Source organism: Apus apus, chromosome 5 (assembly GCF_020740795.1).
Source record: "Apus apus isolate bApuApu2 chromosome 5, bApuApu2.pri.cur, whole genome shotgun sequence".
NCBI lineage: Eukaryota > Metazoa > Chordata > Aves > Apodiformes > Apodidae > Apus > Apus apus.
The window spans coordinates 1,543,633-1,565,286 of record NC_067286.1 but is presented as its reverse complement, the minus strand read 5'-3'; the positions used below and the strand labels follow the sequence as shown (position 1 = coordinate 1,565,286).

The window sequence follows — 21,654 nt, the reverse complement described above, 5'->3', positions numbered from 1 at the left end:
TGGTCTCTTTGGTGGGCTCTGGATCTCTTGATGCTGATGGAAATACCAACTTAAAAAGCATCCCAAGCTCAGTCTGCCTGTGGTGCTCAGTGCATCCCAGCAGGAAAGCCCTTGCTCAGCAGCTTGCACCCTCACATGAGCTGTTCAGGGCACTTTCTGGGAATTCCTGTGGATTTGCATCCTCTGTGAGTGGGGAGAGGGAGAGATTTAGATGTCTGGGAGAGGGAGCAGGGCAGGGTCAGAAGCAGGAGCTAATCTTGTTAATTATGCAATGACTTACACGTGTTGTCTTTATTTTTGTAGATCTTCTGGCTGATCCCTCCTACGCCCCAGAACCTGGAGCTCTATGAAAACTGGCTTCTCTCAGGGAAGCAGGGAGACATTTTCCTTGGGGATAGAGTGTCCGAGTGCCAGCGCATCGAGCTCAAGCAGGGCTACACATTTGTCATCCCCTCAGGTACCACGGGGCTGGGCAGGCACATCCAGGCCTTGGCCCAGGGTTGTGGTGAGAGCCTGAAACTCCTGGGACCACCACCAGGATCAGAACAGGCAGGATTTAGCTTTCTCCCTCAGGAGTGACTGGGAGAGGGAGATGTGATGTGGCTCCGTCCTTGTAAGGAGAAGCATCGTGGGAGCCCTTTGAAGGCTTCTGATAAAACTGTTGGATACAAATGGTGTCCTTAGGACTGTCCCAGGCTGCTGACACCTGCTGTTGTACCTCCAACAGCTGTGCAGGGATGAGCTGTGTTCCAGCCTACAGCAGGACCAGGAACTGAAAGCACCAGGGATTGCACAGGTTACTCATTTGAGTCCTGTTACCACAACTGACTCTTCTTTTGAATTGAGTGGCCTTGCCTTAAGGAAACCCATGCTGGAATTCCCAAAATGTTGGGCTTGGATGGGTTGCTTGACCATGGAGATGACAGAGCTGGAACTGGAGTTACCTTGAGAGTTTTAAAATTGTTGAACAGACTTTGGGAAAACTATTTTTCCTTGGTGGTGGTGTTCTTGAGGCCTAACACTGACTAGAAAGCAACTCTACAGAGACACCAGGATGACAAAAAGGTATAGACAGGAGGTGGAGACTGGCACGTGTGCCACCATGGGAGGATCCAAGGCCAGATCCAGAGGTGAATTTAAGTGCCCAAGTACAGGTCTGCCTCTGGCTCTTAGATGGGTCAAGTGAGCTGAGTATGGAGTGGTTCAGTGGTGACACTTCAGGAGGGGTGGACATTGTTGTAGCCAGTCTGTGTGTGCAGCTGACCTGGATGCATGGTCAGGGTGCAACCATCAGGGTGGACACAGCTGAGCAGCATGAAGGTTGTGCAGATTCAACAGCCCTGCTCTGAAGAGATCATAGGAGATCACCAAGGGATTTAATGAGTAGGGACTGTCAGTTGTGAGACCTTGACCTCACCTAGTGGCTCAGATAGATCCTTCAAGCTCTGCTCTCTCTCCCAGGTTGGATCCATGCTGTGTACACTCCCATGGACACGCTGGTTTTTGGAGGCAACTTCTTACACAGCTTCAACATCCCTATGCAGCTCCGGATCTACAGCATCGAAGACCGCACACGGGTGAGGACCTGTGGGAGAGCTGGGAGGCCCTGGCCTCCTGGGATGGCAGGAACCCAGGCAGAGGGACAGCCTGCAGTGTCCCTAAGGCTGGTGGTGACACCAGGCTTCCCAGGGGCCTGGAAACCCTCCTGTGAGTGTGATGGGGACCTCCCCTGGCTGCCAGGAGAGGAAGGCAGCAAGGTGGCCATGGGAATGCAGCTGCTGTGTTGCCTTTTCTCTTAGCTGGCTGCCTTCTGCAGCTGTTTGGTGGATCTTAGACCCTGATGTGGTCCAAGATGAGTGGAACTGGGGGTGTTCAGCCTGCAGAAAAAGAGGCTGCGGGAAGACCTTCTTGCTCTCTGCAACTGCCTGCAAGGAGGTTGGAGCTGGGTGGGGTTGGTGTCTTCTCCCTACTAGCAGGACAAGAGGAAATGGTCTCAAGTTGTGCTAGGGAGGTTTAGACTGGATGTTAGAAGAAAGTTCTTCACTGGCACAGGCTGCCCAGGGAAGTGACTTAATCACCATCCCTGGGAGTGTTTAAATTATGTGTAGATGTTCTTCTGAGGGACATGGTTTAGCACTGGACTGGGTAGAGTTGGGTTAATGGTTGGACCCAGTGAAATTAAAGGCTTCCTGTGAAGTCACAAGTAAGCATTGTGCTGGCAGGTGGGTGTTCTTGCTTGTTCCTTGTGCAGAAATGGGTCCTGCAGTGCTCAGCACCTGCCGAGGAGCCTCAGGATGTGCCTGGGCTGTGACAGACAGACCTCTCCAAAGCAGTTTGGGGTGCTGCAGCTGGCAGGACCCGTGGGCTAACACCCAGATGTCAGACCATCACCCAGAGCAGCTGAGACATGAATAAAGCAATGGAGTGTGTGCCTTCTCCAGCCTGGGCACGGTGGAGCATCAGGAGGGTGTGAGACTAGATGATCTTCAGAGGTGCCTTCCAACTCTGTTCTCTGTGAGAACAGGCAGCAGGTTCAGGGACATGATCTGCCTGCATGTGAATTGCCAGCACTGATGTGACAGAGCCCCAGGAGCCCTCTGCTAAAGAGCTAAGCTGGAAGCACCTCTCGACAGCCCAGCCCTTTCCCTCTGCCCATGGAAATCCTGTCAGATGCTGTGCTGGGGCTTGGGGAGAGGGCTTGAACCTCCCATGAAACCTGCCGTGGCATCTGCCATGTTTTTCTTGTGCCAAGGAGGGAGGAGGCCTGGGGTGGGGTGAGGGGGAAGAGCTGCAATCCAAACAAAGAAAAAAGAAGTGTTAATGGCTCAGGAGTGAGGAGGGCTGGTCTGTGCTCTGCCTGGGAAGAACATCCTGCTGCAGGGAGAAGGACATCAGGCTGCCAGAGCCACCAATGATGCTGTTAAACCCAGGCGTGCGTTTCCTGTCCCTCAGGAGGGGATGGGTCTGGTTGGAGGCAGTAATAAGAGCTACCTGTGTGCAGCCTGGTGGTGGAGGGAGCTGATCCCTTTCCCCTCTCCTCTGTTCCAGGTTCCAAATAAGTTTCGTTATCCCTTCTATTACGAGATGTGTTGGTACGTGCTGGAGCGTTACGTCTACTGCATCACCAGCCGCTCCCACCTCACCAAGGACTTCCAGAAGGAATCTCTCAGTATGGGTAAGCCCCCCTTTCCTCCTCCTTCACCTGGCCCCAGGCAGTTCCCTGCACCCTCCTGCTGAGGTGTTGTCTGGCTCATGGGCAGGGGAGAGCTGTCTGGGAAGAATTTGGGACCATCGCTTCAGTTTCACAAGGTGTTTCTTTGGGTCTTTCCTCCCTGAGCACTGGGAGGGTGTAACAGACTGGGATTCGTTTCTGTTCCTTTGAGCCAAGTCAAAACTAGCCAGATTTTTGCTTCCTCCTTTGCCCCCTGCAACAAGCCAGGTTCCTTGCAGCTGCAAAACCAGCACCCATGTTCCTGGCCTTGCTGGTGCACCCAAAGCCTTTAGCAGAAGAGGTGGAGGGAAGCTGCAGCAACCACTGCTGTGCTGTGGAGCAGTGAAGCTTTCATGCTGGTCAGGGCTTTCCTGCAGGCAGAGTTTAAAGAGCTGTCGAGGTGATGTGCAAGGGAAAAGACATGTTTGGCCTCCTTGCAGCCAAGGTCCTGGGGCCTAAGCAGTGGTTCAAGAGATGGTTTTTCTCAGAGACCCTTCTTCAGAATGGGAGAGAGCTGGATAGCCTCCACCCAAGCAAACCTTTTGGGGCTTTTCATTTCTGTCCATGGGGCTCTGGCAGAGGGACACAGCTCCCAGCTCTTGTTCTTCTCCTGTGGCCCTCTGGGCAGCTCCCTCAGCACTTGGTTTGGGAAAGGTGGTCTCTGTTCTCCTCTCTCCGGGAGGCCTCCAGTGCTTCCATCTTCCTTTCTCTGCCACTGAGTGGGAACTGGTGCAGGGAGCTGAGAGGAAAGGAGCAGGGGAGCCCCTTCCCTTTTGTTGCATCTTGCATAATAAGGCTCAGAGTCCTTGTGGTCATCTAGTGAGTCCACATCCTCTTTCTCCCATCGTGAAGGCAGGATGAAGGTCCCGTGTCACTTGTAGAACCAGGTGGCTGGAGATCCCAAGTCCTTCAAAGTCAGGTTGGATGGGGCTTGAAGCAGCCTGGTCTAGTGAAAGATGTTCCTGCCCAGAGGAGTTGGACAGGATGATCTTTGAAGGTCCCTTCCAACCCAAACCATTCTGGGATTCTGTGAAATTCAGTCTAGGGATTTGTTGTCTCCTCCTCTGGGAGGTTTTCCCAGATCCTGTGCATCCCCACAAAACAAACCAGGAATGGGAAAGGGTTTCAGCTTGCTGCCACCTGCCCCATCCTTTCCTCTCACCTTGTCCCTGTACATGCCTGCTGCTCCAGCACCTCTGGTGACCAGGAGGTTCCTCCAGAAACTGAACACCTAATGAGAGTGATTGCCTGGCCGCTCTGCTCTTCCCTCACTCTTTCTCCATCGTGGCAGATATGGAGCTGAGCTCCTCGGACTCGGTGAACATGGAAGAGGAGGAGGAGGAGGAAGATGATGAGGATGCAGCAGGGAAGGAGCCCAGGCGACCGGTCACCAGGAGGTCCATTCTCACCAGCCCCATAGCCAACGGTGCCAATGTGGACTATGATGAACTGGGCAAGAGCTGCAGGAGCAGCCTGCCGGGGCTGAAGAAGACCCCATCTATAGACTCTTCCGACTCCAGCCGGGGCTCCCAAAACGGCCAGGCCTGGGAGCCGGCGGGTGGCAGCCCCCGCAAGACCCGCAGGGTGCACCTGACCCAGTTTGAGCTGGAGGGGCTGCGCTGCCTGGTGGACAAACTGGAGTCCCTCCCTCTGCACAAGAAGTGTGTTCCCACCGGCATCGAGGACGAGGACGCCCTGATCGCCGACGTCAAGGTAGGTCAGCGGGCAGGAGCCGCGCGCGGCGCCAGCCCGGGCCTGGCTGCTCCCTTGGGGCATCTCCTCACTCTGCTTGTGTGACCTTGACCCTGATCTTACACCAGCTGGTGCTGAGGGACAGCCCTGGCTTGGGAACTGCTGCCAGCCAGCGTGGCTCCTGGGACTCCTCGGGGGACCCTCTGGGTCCCTTAGGGGTGGCGGTGCCAAAGTGCTGGTTTGTGATGCAGTTTGTTTCCAGTCCTGGCTGTGGACCCCTTGGGCTGCTGGACATGGGGGCAGCTGGAGCCCTCTCCTTGCCCCAGGTGGACTTGGCCTTGTTTCTTTGAGTTGTTTGCATGGAATGTGACCTTAGGTTATACCAGTCTTTTGTTGGTGGTGATGGTTTTGTTTTCCCCTGCCCTGCTTTACACCCTGAGCTGGATCCTCCAGACCTGTTGTGCTGGCTCCATGAGCTTTGGTGGCTCAGCCCTTTCAGCACTGAAGTGAGAATGGCAGCTTCTCTCTGTTCCCCAGAAGTCCATCTTAGCCCCTAAAGTCACAGAAGGACCTCCTGCTCCCTCCCCTGGTGACACTGGTCCATTCAACTGCTTGCCTTTCCCCAAGCTGACATCCAGACACGGCCATGGGTGTATTCTCCTCTTTGCTCTTGTGTTTCCTTTCCCAGCTCTGTCTCCTGGTTTTTGTGGGGCATTGGATAAATTTGGCACTCTGGGGCCCTTTGGGGTGCAGCTCTGGGGTCCTGGGGGTGGGATGTTGTTTGCAGGCTGAGTTGTGATGGAGCTTGGCTGTAGGAGCAGGAGTAGATGCTGTTACAGGGCTGCAGTTCTGGTTTCCTGTGGCTTCAAGTGCTCTGAGTGTGCTGTGGCCTGCAAGTATGTGGTGTGTGTGTGTGTTTCTGAGCAGCCATGGTGGGGTGGCCTCAGCCACAGACTGTATGATGCTCTGGAGAAACTTACACTGAGCTTCTGAGCTCCATATTTCACCCTTGGACTGAGAAAGGGAGGCTGGTGTTGTGTGTTTCGAAGGCAGAAGGTTCAGTATTGGTGTTCAGATGGGTTTTGTGACCTCTTCAAAGGACTTGGTACAATCTAGAGCTAATGGATGTGGTTTTGATGGGACCCACAAGCCCCTGTGTCTGGGGAAAAGTCCTTGCAGTCTGGTCAAAGCAAACAGTGAAGGACTTGGCCCTTAGAGCTGGCTGTCCTCTGAGGTCCAGAAGTGTCCTGAGCTGCAGGACTCCAGCCCTCAGGACTAGCAGCCTCCCAGGTAAAGCCTGTGCTGCAGGGTGTCCTCAAAGCATGAAGATCCTTAGTCATCAGACTGCAGTGGCTGAAGAAACCAGGACAAGTTTGTCCAACTGCAGCAAACCTCTGGTTTCAAAACTCAGGTTTCCTTCGAGTTGATGGAACTGGCAAGTGTGGGCTGGCTTATCAATCCTGGGAGGGGTCAGACATGTCCAGCTGAGCCTTTTAACTGGGCTGGTCACTGAAAAGCCCAAAGAGTGAAAGTCTAATTTTCATAATAGCAGCTTGTATGGAGAGCACCTTCTTTGTTTTATGTCTTTTAGGCAGGACAAGTTACCAAGGGAGAGGCACAAAGTGCCCATCCATGCATCTGTGGCTGCACCGATGGTGCGGGATACAGCCCCTGTTCCCATCCTGTTTCTTTGGGTATCACTCCCTCTTCTCATGGCTTTTTCTCATGACAACTGTAGCTGACCCTCCCAGCACACAGTCCCACCGTGGCTGTGTGTCAGCTCAGCCCTTCACTGGCCTTGTTCTCATGCTCTTGGAGTTGGGATCCATGTGGGATCCCTCGTGCTGGATCCAGACCTGGATCTCTTCTGTTCATTTACTTCTTTCTGTGCTAGTGAAGAGCTACAGCCTGATCCATTTTCAGTCACTTCAGCTAAACAGAAAGCAGTACATCCTCCACAGCACTTTAGCCTGGCTCTGGGGCCATCACTCTGCAGCAGGTGAGACCTTTATGTCACCAGATGAGGTCATTGGTGGACCTGGGATCTGGCCATTGGCACCCTTTGGGAAGACCCGCTTTGGAGAAGCACAGACCCAAGGTGTTTCCAGTGCTCACCAACATTGCTGCTGGCACCATGTTGCTGTGACCAGTGGTGGAAGGCTTTCGTGTCTGCTACCCCAGATCAGAACACGGTGTGCCCAGGCTCTACGATGAGAAAACACAGGTAGTGACCTGGCATCTCCATCTGCCTGTTAGATCAAACATCCTACCACGCTTCAAGCCACCCTCTACTAGCCAGTGTCCCCAGGCACAGAGCAGGAAAATGCTGCTTGTTCCCACAGCCTTTTGTGTGGTGATCCTGACTTCAGGATGTCCATGGGTTGAGTCATGTGACTCAACTTCTGTATCCTGTCATGAGTTGAGCCTGGAGCCATCACATGGTGGAACATGACACTTTGGAGGTGACAAAGATATGCTTCCAGCTTCATGACAGGAGGGACTGTCTGTCCACTGAAACTCCATAAAAAAGGCTACATCAGGCATCTGGAACAGGAGGAGCATGTTGCCACCTCTGCATCTCCTTAACCTTTCCAGCTTTGCCTGTCTCCTGTGGAAAGCTCCTGGTGGCACCACGTTGCTGCCTTCTGAAGCAGTGACTGAGAGCTGCTCTCCTGTGGTGTAACTGGGACAGCTGGTAGCAATCAAAAAGGCTTCTAGCTCTGCCTCAGGAGATCTGCCTTCCTGAAATGAGATTGTGACATGTCTTCTTGTAGCACTGAAGTCTTGCTGAAAAGTCTCCACGCATCTGGTGGTGCCTCTGTGCATGGTCTGGCCTGGGGTGTTGCAAAGGTCATTGGCCAAGAGGCAGATTCTGAGAAGTCCCGTTGTCTTTTGACTGCTTCTGTCCATCACTTCTGACCCCTCTTGGGGTGTGCTGGTTTCCATCATTTGGACTTCAGAGGAGCAGGGATGGTCCAAGAGGCCCCTGGCTTTAGAGCTGTCGGATCTGCTGTCTTGTTGACTTGTGGAGACCTGAGCCCATGTTTGAACCATTCCTTTGCGGTGGTGCCACCAGTAACTGGGACAAGGAGGTCATGTTCAGGCTCTGCCTGGAGGTGTTGAAGCACCAAGCACTGTAGAAACAGGAAGAGCCTCTCCTAGAAGTGCAGATCCTGTCTCCGGGTCCTCCTCTCAAAGCTTCTGGTCTGGCATCACCCATGTACCTGGCTCTGTGTTGTGCTGGGTCTCCCCATCATCAGAGACATCTCCTTGTTCCTCTATAAATCCAAGTTACTCTCCTCATCTGCCTGGCCTGCTCCTCCTGTGGGTCACATCTACCTGAAACGTTCTCCTGAGCCTCATGCTCTCTTTCCTGCCCCAGTAAATCTGCCAGCTGGAATCTGCTCTCCCAAGACACTTTGTTTCTCCAGGTGCTCGTGTTTAAGAGAAGCAGCAAATGTGTCAACTTGCTGAAGCCCGGGGGATGGAAGAGCACCTACGAGTGCCCTTGGAAGGAGCAAGCAGGCTCAGGGCACTCCACTCCCTCTCCATGGCCATGGGGACAGCGTGCAGTTTGCTGCAGGGCAATGGGACATGTTGCTGCTGCCTGTGGGTCAGATGAGACTAAAACCCAGTGTGAAGGGCCAAGGTCCCCCTGTGGTGCATGTGCCAGTGCTGTGGGGGTCACCAGATGTCTGACACTTCCATGATCACTCTCCAAATGGGAGCTGTGCAGGGGCCAAAGACCCATCCAGCCATCCTGCCTGACCAGGTGTCACCTCGAGGTGCCATCTTGATGCACTTGACCTTGTCACTGTGACAGAAGAGCCACCCAGTATGTTCTTCATGCTGGGCCAAGCCGTGCTGTGGGGCTGGGTGTCCCCAGTTGGTGAGATCCATGGAGAGCCTGTCCTGGTGGCTTGAGAGTGTCACTGGTGGTGTTTGAGGGGGTGACAGTGTGGCCTAGTGTCCCCTGGGCTCTCCAGGGGCAGGAGAGACAGAAGCTGAGGTTGCCAGCAGATGCTTTGGCTGCATCAGGAGTGGGAGCAGTTGCTGTTCTCCTGAGCTGCTTTGGGGGAACTTGCCTCATTTCAGGAGCTTCCTCCATTTTAATTGCGGTGGTCTGGAGCTGGATGGGGGGGAGGGTCTGGTTGGGGGGGGGGGGGAGGGGGGCTTCATTTTGCCCACTATGGGTTTGGTCCCCCTCTAGTGGTCAGCTCACCGGTGGCTTTGGGACAACAGCTCCCAAACTTGCCTAACTCCTTGTCAGGGAAGGTTTGTGCATCCAGGACGGGAGCAGCTCCCACGTTTGTTGTTTGCTTGGGTTTTTTTTTTTTGGGGAGTGGGGGGGCTCACCCCTCTTGCCTTCATTTGAAAGCCCTTTCTCCCCGCTCCCCCCAGGGCTGTCTCCTAACCCCAGGTGGCTTCAGCTTCCAGCAGGAACCCCAAAAAACCACCTCTCAGGGAAAACAAAAGAAAAGCGTTTCTGTGGGGAGGGGGGGGGGGGGCGTGTGGAGAAGGGTAAAAGCTCTTCCCACAGCCCTGGGGAGCCCAGCCTGGGCATCTCCCATTGCCGTGGCGCTGGGGAAGGAGGGCTGAGGGTGGGAAGGAGGGCTGAGGGTGGGAAGGAGGGCTGAAGGTGGGAAGGAGGGCTGAAGGTGGGCCACACCGCCCGGGGTCCCTGCGCCAATCCGCACCAGCCGCCCGGCCCGGCCCCTCCCGGCTCTGCAGCAGAACAGCTCTGCCCTCTTTTTCTCTCTCTCTCTTTTTCTCTCTCTGCTCGTTCGTTGGCTTTTTTTTTTTTTTTTTCCTCCTTTTTTTTTTCTGCCATCTTCCCGTTGCAAAGCATTGCTGGGAACCGCATGTGGGTGACGCAGCAGCATTGTTTCAGTCTCAGGAAGCTGCTGCCCAAGGGCTCGGGAGGAACACGCGGCTGCCAGTGCGGCTGCCGGAGCCGGGGAGGAGCCGGGGGGGGGGCGGCGGGGAGGGGGGGGGGTGGGTTGTTCGGAGCTTAGGGGGTGTAAAGGAGGAGGCGGGGGTTTGGGTACGACCGCTTCCCCAAGCATGTCCCTGAAGATCAGGGGTTCTCCTCGGGTGCCTTCAGACTGAGCTAACCGCTGGAAGGGGTGTCTGGGGAGAGGGGGGGGGGGTGGGGACCCCAGCCCTTCCAGTTGCGGGCACCGAAACAAAGAGGGCTCGGCAAACTTCGCCCCCGAGTCTCGGCAGCTCCAGAGGCGCAAGGTCAGGCAGTTGGCAACGCTGGCGGGACGGGGAGGGGACGTGGGGACGCTCCGCGGACTCCGTCAGGGTGGGAGGGGACCGCGGAGGGGGTGGGGGGTGGTGGTGGGGGGGGACCCCTGGAGAAGATGGAATGGGGGTCCCTGGCTGGTGCTTGGGTTCGTCTCTCCCTTCCCCTTCCTTGGGGCGCGCTCGAGTTCCTGCCGGCCGGGGGGAGCCATGCGGTGCGCTCGCAGGGTCCGCGGTGTGTGCGTGTGTGTGTGTCCCCAGGCAGGAGCGTGAGGGGGCAGAGAGGACGGGGGGCGGGGGGGTGGGGGGGAAGGCTCTCGCCCACCCTGGTCTCCAGGACCTGGGGTTGCTCCCCTTTGATTTCCGCACCCCGCAACTTGAAAGCATGCTTGAGCCACCCCCGCCCCGCGGTGCCCCGGGCAAGGGGAGGCTGCGGTTCCCTGCCCGTGTGTGTGTGTGTGTGTGTGTGTGTGTGAGCCCCCCAGCCCCTGACCTTTCCTTCCAGCCCGTGTTCCTGGCAAGGCTTGGCGGGGAGGCGGAAAGTCTGTAGGCAGCAGCAGCAGCAGCACGCTGTGCCGCCGGGGAGAGGAGGGGCGGCCGCGGCTTCCTGCCTCCCGCAGCCGCCCGAGAAGGGCGAGGGAGCGCCGGAAAGCCGCGGTGAGCACCCCAGGACCGGCCAGCCTCCCCGGGGGGACGCCAACCAGCCACCCCCCGGGGACACCGGCCAGTCCCTGCCCTGGTCCCACCTGGCAGCGGGAAGCACCTCGAGCAGGGATGCCGGCAGGAGGCTCCTGCTGGCGTAGCTATGGCAACGCCAAGTAAATAAAGCACCTTGGCAAGGAGCAAATTCGGTGGGGAATGGCTTGCGGGGAGGGGGCTGCGATGGAAGGGAGCGAGAGGGCCAGAAGATGGATGGAGCTCCCCTCCCACACCCTTCATCCACCAAGAGGGAGGGATCTGGTGGTGCCGTGCAGGGATCTCCCGTGTCAGAGTCAAAGCCAAACCCCGAGGCGCTGCGGGGGAGCAGCTTTTGGCAGCTCCTGCTGGGCCACCACGTCCTGCCACCGCTGCACCCTCCAGCTGCCCTGTGCCCAGGGACCCTTATGGGGGAGGGGGGGTAGATGGAGGGACCCTCGTCCTTCCAACCCCTTAAAACCCCCCTGGATTGCAAAAACTTGGCAGTCTCCCCCTAGCTGGGCGCAGCGCGGGGCCTCGGGGCTGAAATGCAGTTGATGAAAGCGCTGGTGCAGATCGACTCGACAGAGCTTGTCTGTCTTAACAGGGGAGGGACCCTTGCTCAGGGGCATGGGTAAAAAAAGGAGGGCTCCTTCCCAGCCTTGGCATCTGCTGGGAGCCTTGTTTTGCCCTGCTCACACCTGTGCTTTTTGTCTCTCTGCTTTTCTTTTTTTTTGTGTGTGTGTGTGTGTTTCCCCCCCGCCTCTCTCTCCATTAGCTGCTGCTAGAAGAATACGCCAACAGCGATCCCAAACTGGCACTTACAGGCGTCCCCATCGTCCAGTGGCCCAAGAGAGACAAGGTAGGAGCTTGTGAGGAGGGGACCTGGGTGGGTATCGTGCGGGGTTGAGCTGGTGAACTACCCTTGGCTGAGTCTCTGCCTGCGACTGGGATGTGGTGGCATCGCTTCCGTACCAGCCTCAACAGGCACAAAAGGAGCAGGACAGGGACACAACCACCTCTGCAGCACTGGGGACGAACCTTTCCCGTGCTCTAGAGTTGGCTCTTGCAACCCCAACGACACCAGCTTCTCTCCTGGGGGTCTCTACCTGCAGGTAGCAGCCATCTTCTCCTGAAAAGGGCCCTTTTGGTGTGTCCCTGCCCTTCCCTCTCCAGCTGTGCCCATAACCCAGGACTTAAAGCTGGGCCATGGCCTGGGCTGAGCTCACTGGGACAGATGGAGGTGAGGAGCAGCTGGAATTCCCCTCCAGAGGCTGCCTCCCCACAGCCCAGCAGGATGGCTCCTGTAGGTCACTGCTTCCTTCCTGCCAGGAGACAGGCTCACGGGCAGGCATGTGGGAAGAGCAGGACCCCATTCCACTGGGAAGGGTGGGTAACACCCCATGTGGGTGTCTGGAGACAAACAAGCCTCTTGGATTGCCCTTTGGAGGTGCCTGTCTCTGCCTGTCCTGCCCAAGGGGATCCACTGTGATTTGCTGGTCCTTGAGGAGCACAAGCATCTCAGGCAGATTTTCTGGGAAAAGGGACCTGGAGATGTCTTCAGGCTTTGGATGCAGCACTCAGATGCCTGGCACATCCCTGCCCCCGTCCTTGTGCTGGGATTTTTGCACCTGTCTTGTAAACAGGGATGCTTGGGTGTTCCCAGCACACCTGGAGCTTGTGGAAGAGGGTGACCAGAGCACTCAGGTCGGAGCTGAGCCCTGTCCTCTTGCACAGCTGGCAGAGGGACAGCGAGGTGACAGCCCTTCTGGCTGCCTGCCTTTGTCATTTCTCCCCTCAGAAGGCAAGAGTGGCTCTCGGTGGAGCACCACGACGCTTTTGGGACTCAGCAACCCTTTTCAGACCCATTTCTGACTCCTGATGGGGGGCAGTGGGAGGAAGGGAGAGCTCTTTGTGTGGGGCAAGGAAGACAAGAGCGTGCAGGAGGAGAACTGCTGGGGCAGTGTCCCTCCAGACTCCCGTGTCTCCAGAGGGCTGAGGCAGCAAGGAGTGAGCCTGGGGCTCAGAAGCTTTCTGGTCTGAGCTAACACAGCGCTGCCATCTCACACCACTTCTCTCTCTCTCTTTATTTCTGTCCCCAGCTAAAGCTCCAGGCCCGGCTGAGGGTGCGCCTGCCCACCATCCCCATCACCAAGCCACACACCATGAAGCCAGCCCCCCGCCCGACCCCCGTCAGGTCCACGGTGTCCCCCATCGTGTCCGGCGCCAGGCGGAGGCGGGTGCGGTGCCGGAAATGCAAGGCCTGCATGCAGGGAGAGTGTGGCATGTGCCACTACTGCAGGGACATGAAGAAGTTTGGTGGGCCTGGCCGCATGAAGCAGTCCTGCGTCCTCCGGCAGTGCTTAGCGGTGAGTCCACAGCCTGGGCCTTTTCTCAGAAGCCTGGCAGGGGCTTCTCTCCCTGGCCCATCAGGGTCAAGCAACCACCGAGTTTGATTCCTGGGGATTCAGGCAATGGGGAAGCGGAGGAGAAAAGGGAGAAGGGTCGTCCCACCTTGGCCTGGTTTCACTCCTGCTTTCCTTTGTAGCCCAGGCTGCCTCACTCGGTCACGTGTGCACTTTGTGGGGAGGTGGATCAGAACGAGGACTCGCAGGACTTTGAGAAGAAGCTCATGGAGTGCTGTATCTGCAACGAGATTGTTCACCCTGGCTGCCTGCAGGTGAGCAGCATGAGCAGAAGGGCCAGGGGGAGCTTGGCTGTGGGGAAAGGCTGTCCCTGACTGTCCTCTTCTCCTTGCAGATGGATGGGGAAGGGCTGCTCAATGACGAGCTCCCCAACTGCTGGGAGTGCCCCAAATGCTACCAGGGTGACGACGCAGAGAAGGGCCAGGTAGGAGGCGAGCTGTGTGGGGGCAGGGCAAGCTGTGTGTCCTCCATCCTGCTGGGAGACAGGGACATGCTCAACCAGGGTGGGCAGGAGGGCAGGCAGGCAGCACTGCAACCCCGGGGAGCAGAGCGAGGGGTCTTTAGGGTGCAGAAGCAGCACTCGAGGGGCCGGGTGGCATCCTGCCACAGTCTGGTCCCGGGATCCCATAGAGGGATGAGCTGACAGCTCCCTGCTCTCTGTCCCTGGCTCCCAGGGAGCCCAGCAGCAGGCCAAGGCCAGGTTCCTGCAGAAGAGGCCGGGGCAGCGGGGCTCCTCCAGCAGGTGGCAAGCAGCCAGCATGCGGCGGCAACTGGCCTGCTGGCCCCTGCCAGTGTCACCTGGGACACCAGCCCACGCCTGCCACGGCACCTGTAGGACCATGTCTGCTGCTGGGGATGGAAGTGTGGCAGCTCAGGCAAACCAGGCGAGGAGCAGCTACCCTGGGACACCTTCTTCTGGGTGATGTGCATGCTTGGGGCGCACATCTGGCCGGTGTCTGGGTCCCCCAGCACTTCGAGCAGGTGTGATGAGCACCTCTTGTCCCCACGGTGTCCTGTGTTGAGCTGTGATCCTGAGGGTTACCACTGCAAGAGGTGGGGGCACAGGGTGGAAGCCACCTCCAACCTCGGGGGACAACACCTTCTGTGAAGGGCGAAGGAAAATGTTGGTTGCAGGTGTGGGTGGACTCTGGTCCTGGCAGTACTGGAAACTGCTCGTGCAGGTCCTGCTGCCTCTGTGCATGTTGCCCTGAGGAAGAGGGGAGGGGGGTCCATTCCCCAGCCCCACCCTGGCTCCATCCCTGCTAATCCCCCACCCATCTTCCCCCCAACACGCACAGAAGCGGAAGGTGGAGGAGAGCGACGACGACACGGCGCAAGCCAAGGTGCTGCGGCCCCTGCGGAGCTGCGAGGAGCCCCTCACCCCCCCACCCAACTCTCCCACCCCCATGCTGCAGCTGATCCACGACCCCGCCTCCCCCCGGGGCGTGGTGACACGCTCATCCCCCGGAGCCGGCCCCAGCGACCACCACAGCGCCAGCAGAGACGAACGCTTCAAGCGGCGGCAGCTGCTGCGGCTCCAGGCCACCGAGAGGACCATGGTGAGGGAGAAGGAGAACAACCCCAGCGGCAAGAAGGAGCTGTCGGAGGTGGAGAAGGCCAAGCTGCACGGCTCCTACCTCACCGTGACCCTCCAACGCCCCACCAAAGACGTCCACGGCACTTCTATCGTCCCCAAGCTGCAAGCCATCACCGCCTCCTCCGCCAACCTGCAGCACTCCCCTCGCCTGGTCATGCGTCACCCACCCGCCAGGATCCCCCTGCGGGGCGGGGGGGAGGAGGAGGCAGCTGCCGAGGAGGAGGAGGAGGAAGAGGAGGAGGAGGAGGAAGAGAACACCGAGGAAGGAGGGGAGGCCCGGCTGAACGGGCGAGGGGCCCGGGTGCAGGAGGGCGAGGAGAGCTGGATGCAGCGCGAGGTCTGGATGTCCGTCTTCCGCTACCTCACTCGCAGGGAGCTCTGCGAGTGCATGCGGGTGTGCAAGACCTGGTACAAGTGGTGAGTTTTGGGGACGTGGTGAGGGGGCACACACACACGCGCGCACACACGTGGCCACATCCTGAGCCCTGGATGAAGCATGGTCGTTCTGAGCCTTGTGCCTGGTGGGCAGGTGGAGGGAGAAGGGGGAGGGGACCTTCTCGGTCTCCCTGCAGGCAGCTTGCTGCCTTCGCCATGTGTGTTGCTCTTTTGTAGGGCGTGGAGTGATGGGGTGGTGGCAGGTGGCTTTAAACTGGGAGAGGGGAGGTTTAGGTTGACACAAAGAGGAAATTCTTGGTTGTGTGAGGGTGGTGAGACCCTGGCCCAGGTTGCCCAGGGAAGCTGTGGCTGCCCCATCCCTGGAAGTGTTCAAGGGCAGGTTGGATGGGGCTTGGAGCAGCCTGGTCTGGTGGGAGGAGTCCCTGCCCATGCAGGGTGGCTGGATCCAGATGATCTTTAAGGTCCCTTCCAGCCCAAACCATTCCACAATTCCTCTTTAATGTCCTCTTCCTCTGTCCTCTTTCTTGGGAGGTGGTTGCAGGCTGTCCTGTCACCAGAGCACCTGTGTGTTCCCCTGTGTCCCGGTGAGGTGCTGATGCCCTTTCCTCCCCTGCCATCCTGCCTCCCATCCTTGCCCTTCCCTCCCTGCCTCCCATCCTGGTCCTGCCTGGGCCTCCTGGCAGGCTGGGGAAGGCAGGGACGGGTTCTCTGGCTGGAAATGCCTCGGGGGGCCACAGGCCTGAAGACAATGCTGGCACTGGGACAGCTGGGAATGGAGGGCTTGGGAACAGCCAGGGACTGGAAACTGGGAGGTTTCTAACCACTGAGCGGTTGGAATGGCATGATAGGAAAAAAAAACCAGCCAGCTTTGATCAACAGCTGGTGGGAATGGTGTGACGTGGTGGCTGGCAGAGAGTGTCTCCTCACCTGCCACCTGTGTGGCACCTTCAGGGCCACAGCTCAGCTGCCATCAGGTCCTGGGTCTCCCATGGAGTGGGACCAGACTGAGCGTTTTGCCTGCTGGGAGTGAGGATGCTCAAAATCTTTGCTCTGGTGGGAGGAACTCCCAGGACGGGGTGAGCAAGCAGACAGCTGTGACTCACTGGGGCTGTTCTGGGCATCCCTGGCTGGATGGACCTCCCCACGTGTCCGAGGAAACCTGGAGAAACCAGGCAAAGCAACTTTGTGCTGCAGCTTGGGGCCACACCAAGGCTGGGCTCCTCCCCCAAAATCTGGCTGTCTCTTGTCCCATGGAGCTCAACTTTCAGCCTTGTCCTTGTCCCCAGGTGCTGTGACAAGAGATTGTGGACAAAGATAGATTTGAGCAGGTGCAAGTCCATCACCCCGCAGGCGCTGAGCGGCATCATCAAAAGACAACCAGTTAGCCTTGACCTCAGCTGGACCAATATCTCCAAAAAACAGCTCACGTGGCTTGTCAACAGGCTGCCAGGTGAGCATGGGCCGAGGAGGGGTCCCCACCTCTGCCACCAGCCTGCTCTGAAGCTTCATGATGGCTGGACCACAGTGAGAGGAGCAAGCTCTGTGCCCTGGAACCCACCAGGCTGAAAGCTCCTGGGTGTCTGGATCCTGTCACCCAGCAAGTAGCCAGTAGTGCTGTGGTTGACCTCTCCTCCTTCAGAGAGCCCATCCCACCCCAGGCAGGGAGAGGAGCAGCTTCTTCGTGGGCCTGGAGAAGGAGGGTTGGGGATCTGGGATGCCTCAGAGCCAACCAAGCCCATCTGACTTGTTACCCGTTTCCCTGCAGGCCTGAAAGACCTCATCTTAGCGGGCTGTTCCTGGTCTGCAGTCTGTGCTCTCAGTACCTCCAGCTGCCCCCTTCTCAGGACCCTCGATCTTCGGTGGGCAGTAGGAATCAAGGACCCTCAGATCCGGGATTTACTCACGCCCCCGACAGACAAACCCAGTAAGCCTGGGGAGCTGGAGGAGGGTGACACGCTGGGCACGGAGCAGGGAAGCCTTGCCAGCTCTGCAATACCCCAACCCAGCAGTGTGGGGGGGGGGGGTAGGTGGTCCAGGTTCATCCCCTCTCTCCCTTTTCAGGTCAGGACAATCGCAGCAAACTCCGCAACATGATCGATTTCCGGCTCGCCGGCCTGGACATCACGGACGCCACCCTGCGCCTCATCATCCGCCACATGCCCCTGCTCTCCCGCCTCGACCTCAGCCACTGCAACCACCTCACGGACCAGTCAGCCAACCTCCTCACGGCCGTGGGCTCCTCCACACGCAACTCCCTCACCGAGCTCAACATGGCAGGTGGGTGCTCTGCCGGGGGTGGCTCTCCTCGGGGGCCCGGCTGCGCCTGCTTGTCCCAAAGCGGCTGTTCGGCCCCGCCTGGGAATCGCGCGCTGGGGGGTTGGGGTTGGGAGGGAGATCATCTAGTCCAGCCCTCCCGCCTAAAGCAGGATCCCCTAGAGCAGAGTACACAGGAGCACATCCGGGTGGGTTTGGAATGTCTCCAGGGGTGGAGAGTCCGCAACCTCCCTTAGGCAGCCTGTTCCAGGGCTCCAGTGCCCTCAGGGTAAAGGAAGATTTTCTTACGTTTAGCTTAAACCTCCTGTGTAGCAGTTTGTGGGCATTGCCCCTTGTCCTCTCACTGTACATGATTGAGAAGAGTCTGGTCCCATCCTACTGACACCCCCAGTAGATACTTATAAGCATTGATGAGATCCCCCGCCCTCAGTTTCCTCCAGGCTGAACAGCCCCAGCCTTTCCTCATACGGTAGATGCTCCACTCCCTTCACCATCTTAGTGCCCTGTGCTGGACTCTCTCCAGTAGTTCCTTCTTGAGCTGGGGAGGCCAAACCTGCACATAGTTCTCCAGATGTGGCATCACCAGGGCAGAGTAGAGAGGGAGCAGAACCTCTTCTGAATGCACCCTAGGGTGGCGTCAGCCCTCTTGGCTGCGAGGGCGCGTTGTTGGCTCACGGTCGGCCTGTTGTCCGACAGCTCTGGCGTGGTGGAGGTGTTGAAGTTTACCTCCCATCTCAGAGGTGTTGGAGCTCACTCCTCCTCCTCCCATCTCCTCCCCAGGCTGCAATAAGCTGACGGACCAGGCCTTGCTCTACCTGCGCCGCATCTCCAACGTCACTCTCATCGACCTGCGAGGTTGCAAACAGATCACCCGCAAAGCCTGTGAGCACTTCATCTCGGACCTGTCCATCAACAGCCTCTACTGCCTGTCTGATGAGAAGCTGATCCAAAAAATCAGCTAGAGACCCTCCCCGGGGTAGACTGAGGAGAAGGAAAAGAACCCATCCCAACCCTTTTTGGAGAGCCGCTCCTCCACATCCCCACCTTTGCCCTCCGTCTCCTGCCGTTGCCTCCCACCTGGCTCGGCAGGCAGGGCCGCTGCTGGCCTCGCTCCACCGTCCTTCCTCCTCCTCCTCCTCCCCCGGGACTTCTGCTGATGAAGATGTCCCGCCAGGCTGGCCAGTACCAGAGGAGGAACGGGCCAAAACAACAACCCACATGGCAGGGGAGCCTGTGCCCGGGGGCTGGCCGCTCCCTCGGCGGAGGCTGTACTGGAGATCTCTACGCAGAGAAATGGGGCACCCTCTTTCCCCCTCCCCCAGCTTTTCCCCCCCCTGTTTCCTCCTCGTCGTCTCCCTCGCCTCCAAAACACTCGTCGCTTCCCCGTTAGCACAAAAAGCTTCTGAGGGTCAAGGTCTCTCCAAGGAAAGCAGGAGCAGAGCTGGAACAAACTCCCCACACACACACACCCCCCTTTGCTCTGTGCCACCAGCTCAGCACCCACCCTGTGCTCTCAGCTCCCTTCACCCTCTCCCTCATCTGGCTGCAGGGGCTGGGATTGACCCCCCCACACACCTCCTTGAACCCCCCACCTCCTCAACACCCCCTTTTCCAACAGCTCCCATGGATCCAAGTGGCTCTTTCTGTGGCTCCAGCCCCACGCTGGCCAGGAGCCCCTTGGGGCTTTGTGGCCTGCCCAGGGAATTAAGGCTGGGGTGGTTTTTTTTTGGGGGGGGGAGGGTGGCAGGGGTGTGGGGGTGACAAGGCACTTCCACTCTGGACTTCATGTATCCCCTCGGGCACCATTTGGGAGCAGGGGAGAACCCCCCCCAAGTTACAGCAGAGCTCAGGGAGGACTCAGCATCAGCCAGGGGTGAGTGAGTATGGGGAGGGGGCTAAGGGTTTGGGGGGGAGGGGGACACACCCAGGAGCTGCCTCCTCTTCCTCCCCAGCTCCCCACAGCATCATGAAGCACTCGATGGGGGGGTTGAGGAGGAAGGGGGGGTGTGGGGGAGTGACTGTGGTGGCCTGTGGTGGGGGTGGCCTTGGGACCGAAGTGGCACCCACTGCCTTGTCCTCTCCTTCAAACCGACCCACCCCCCAAACCCTCCCCTCCCAACCCCCCCCCCCCCCAACTTTTTTAGCTGCCTTGTTTTCCTTTGCAATGAATGGTCGGTCCAAAGAACCTCTCTCTAGGGCAGCAGAGAGCTTTTTGCACTTTAAAAAACAAAAAACCCCACAAAAACGACAAAAAAAAAACCCCGAAAACCACCAACAAAAAAACCCCCCACCCTAAAGAAAAGGCTAAAAAAAAAGAAAAAAGGCCAAAAAAGGAGAGAAGAAAAAAAAAGGTTGGAAATTTTTTTTTTTGCAGGGGGGGTGTCACTATTTTATTTCCCTTCCAGACACTTCCCAGCTCTTCCCTGGTGTCAGGACATCACTTTTCCACACACCCCCCCCCCCCATCAATGTGTTGTCCCCCAGCAGCACCTATAGCACAAACCAGCCCACCCTGTGCCACCATCGGTCCCCAACCCTCCAAGGGGGGGTCCCCCAGAGTTTGGGGGGGGGGGAGGGTGGGACACTCGGGTTCCCTGCAGGGTTGGGGGGGGGGTTGCAGCCCCCTCCCCCCACTGCTGCTTCAGAAGCAATAAGGGAGGAGAGATCAGACCCCCAGGAGCCAGGGGGGTGAGGGGACATGGGGACAAGGGAAACCTGTGACAGTGGATCCCGTGGGATTGGAGCAGAAAAATAAACACACACCCCCCCTGGGGTGAGAGGAGAGAGTGGAGAGGCAGGTCCTGGAGTCCTCTTGGTTGGTGGCTCCAGGGAAAAGACGGAATCAAGAACATGGTTGGTTGTTTTGGTTTGGTTTTTTTTTTGGAAGGGGGGGGGGTTGATTTCTTTTTCATTTTTCTTTGTTTTGTTTGTTGACTTTTTCCAGAAGAAAATCAAATTTCAGCAAAAAAAGAAGCTGGGGTAAGAGCTTAAAGAGGGTGGGTTCCCTGCGTCATGGTCCCTTTGAGGGGACACACACACACACACACAACAATGAGCCCTCCCTGCTGTCACGTCTGTGTGTGAGTGAGCGTGTGTGTGAGCGTGTGTGTGTGTGTGTGTGTGTGTGTGTCACCCCAGGCCTCAAAACCTGGGGTTGAAAATCCACAAGGAATTAAAAAGAGAGAATTCTATATATATAAAAAAATCACTTAGTGATTTAAAAAAAAACAACAAAAACAACACAACAAAATGACCCAGCCTGCTCCCTAAAGGCAACTCCTGCAAGAAAATTCACTATTGTTTCAAGGGTTTGGTTGTGGTTTTGTTTCGTTTCATTTCCCTCCACCCCCCCTCTTCTTTGCCCCCCCCCCCCTTTTTTCCCTGCCCCCCCCCCGGAGAAATATTGTAAATATCTATTTTTTTGTTGGCGATTTAGAGTCCATCTCTGATGTTTGTGCTTTAAAATTAAATGTAAGCATTAAGGGTAAAAACAAACCAAGTCTCTCTCTGCTGGTGGGGTTTGGGTTTTTTGGGGAGGGGGGGTTCTTTTTTTTTTCTGGGGGGTGGTGCAGAGGGAGAGGGAAGGAGCCAACAATTCGTTTTCTTCTGGTTCTGCTTCTTTTTTTGGGGGGTAGTTTATTTGGTGTTGGAGGTGCGGGTGAGGCAGCAGAAGGTTGGAGAGCTGGGCAAGGAGAAACTAGGTGAAGTGTAGGGTCTTGTATCTGGGGAAGGACAACCCCTATGGAGCAGTCCAGGTTGGGGGGAGGAGAAAGGGACCTGGGGGTCCTGGTGGGCAGGAGGATGACCATGACCAGCAATGTGCCCTTGTGGCCAAGAAGGCCAATGGATCCTGGGGTGCATTAGAAAGGGGGTGGTTAGTAGGTCAAGAGAGGTTCTCCTCCCCCTCTGTTCTGCCCTGGTGAGGCCACATCTGGAGTGTTGTGTCCAGTTCTGGGCCCCTCAGTTCCAGAAGGACAGGGAACTGCTGGAGAGAGCCCAGGGCAGAGCCACAGAGATGATGGAGGGAGTGGAACGTGATGAGGAAAGGCTGAGGGAGCTGGGGCTCTTGAGCTTGGAGGAGACTGAGGGGCGACCTCACACACACACAGTCACACACACAGTGTCATGCACACGGT

General features: G+C 57.5%; 1 protein-coding gene across 3 annotated transcripts in view; it reads left to right on the top strand.

Moving 5' to 3' along the window:
• Positions 1-21,013, top strand: part of KDM2A (lysine demethylase 2A) — a 46,418-nt gene extending 25,405 nt beyond the window's left edge. The window contains exons 10-22 of one of the 3 annotated variants that reach the window (XM_051620774.1): positions 304-457; positions 1,462-1,577; positions 3,049-3,175; positions 4,503-4,924; positions 11,604-11,687; positions 12,928-13,194; positions 13,374-13,505; positions 13,586-13,675; positions 14,550-15,265; positions 16,531-16,694; positions 17,010-17,168; positions 17,306-17,521; positions 18,299-21,013. In XM_051620774.1, coding sequence (XP_051476734.1) covers positions 304-457; positions 1,462-1,577; positions 3,049-3,175; positions 4,503-4,924; positions 11,604-11,687; positions 12,928-13,194; positions 13,374-13,505; positions 13,586-13,675; positions 14,550-15,265; positions 16,531-16,694; positions 17,010-17,168; positions 17,306-17,521; positions 18,299-18,480 — 2,829 coding nt within the window. In that variant the 3' untranslated portion in view covers positions 18,481-21,013. Of the gene's footprint in view, positions 1-303; positions 458-1,461; positions 1,578-3,048; positions 3,176-4,502; positions 4,925-10,054; positions 10,145-10,659; positions 10,808-11,603; positions 11,688-12,927; positions 13,195-13,373; positions 13,506-13,585; positions 13,676-14,549; positions 15,266-16,530; positions 16,695-17,009; positions 17,169-17,305; positions 17,522-18,298 lie in introns of those variants that run through there. The other 2 variants (XM_051620776.1, XM_051620775.1) reach the window with 2 other exon arrangements.
• Positions 21,014-21,654: the final 641 nt, after the last annotated feature.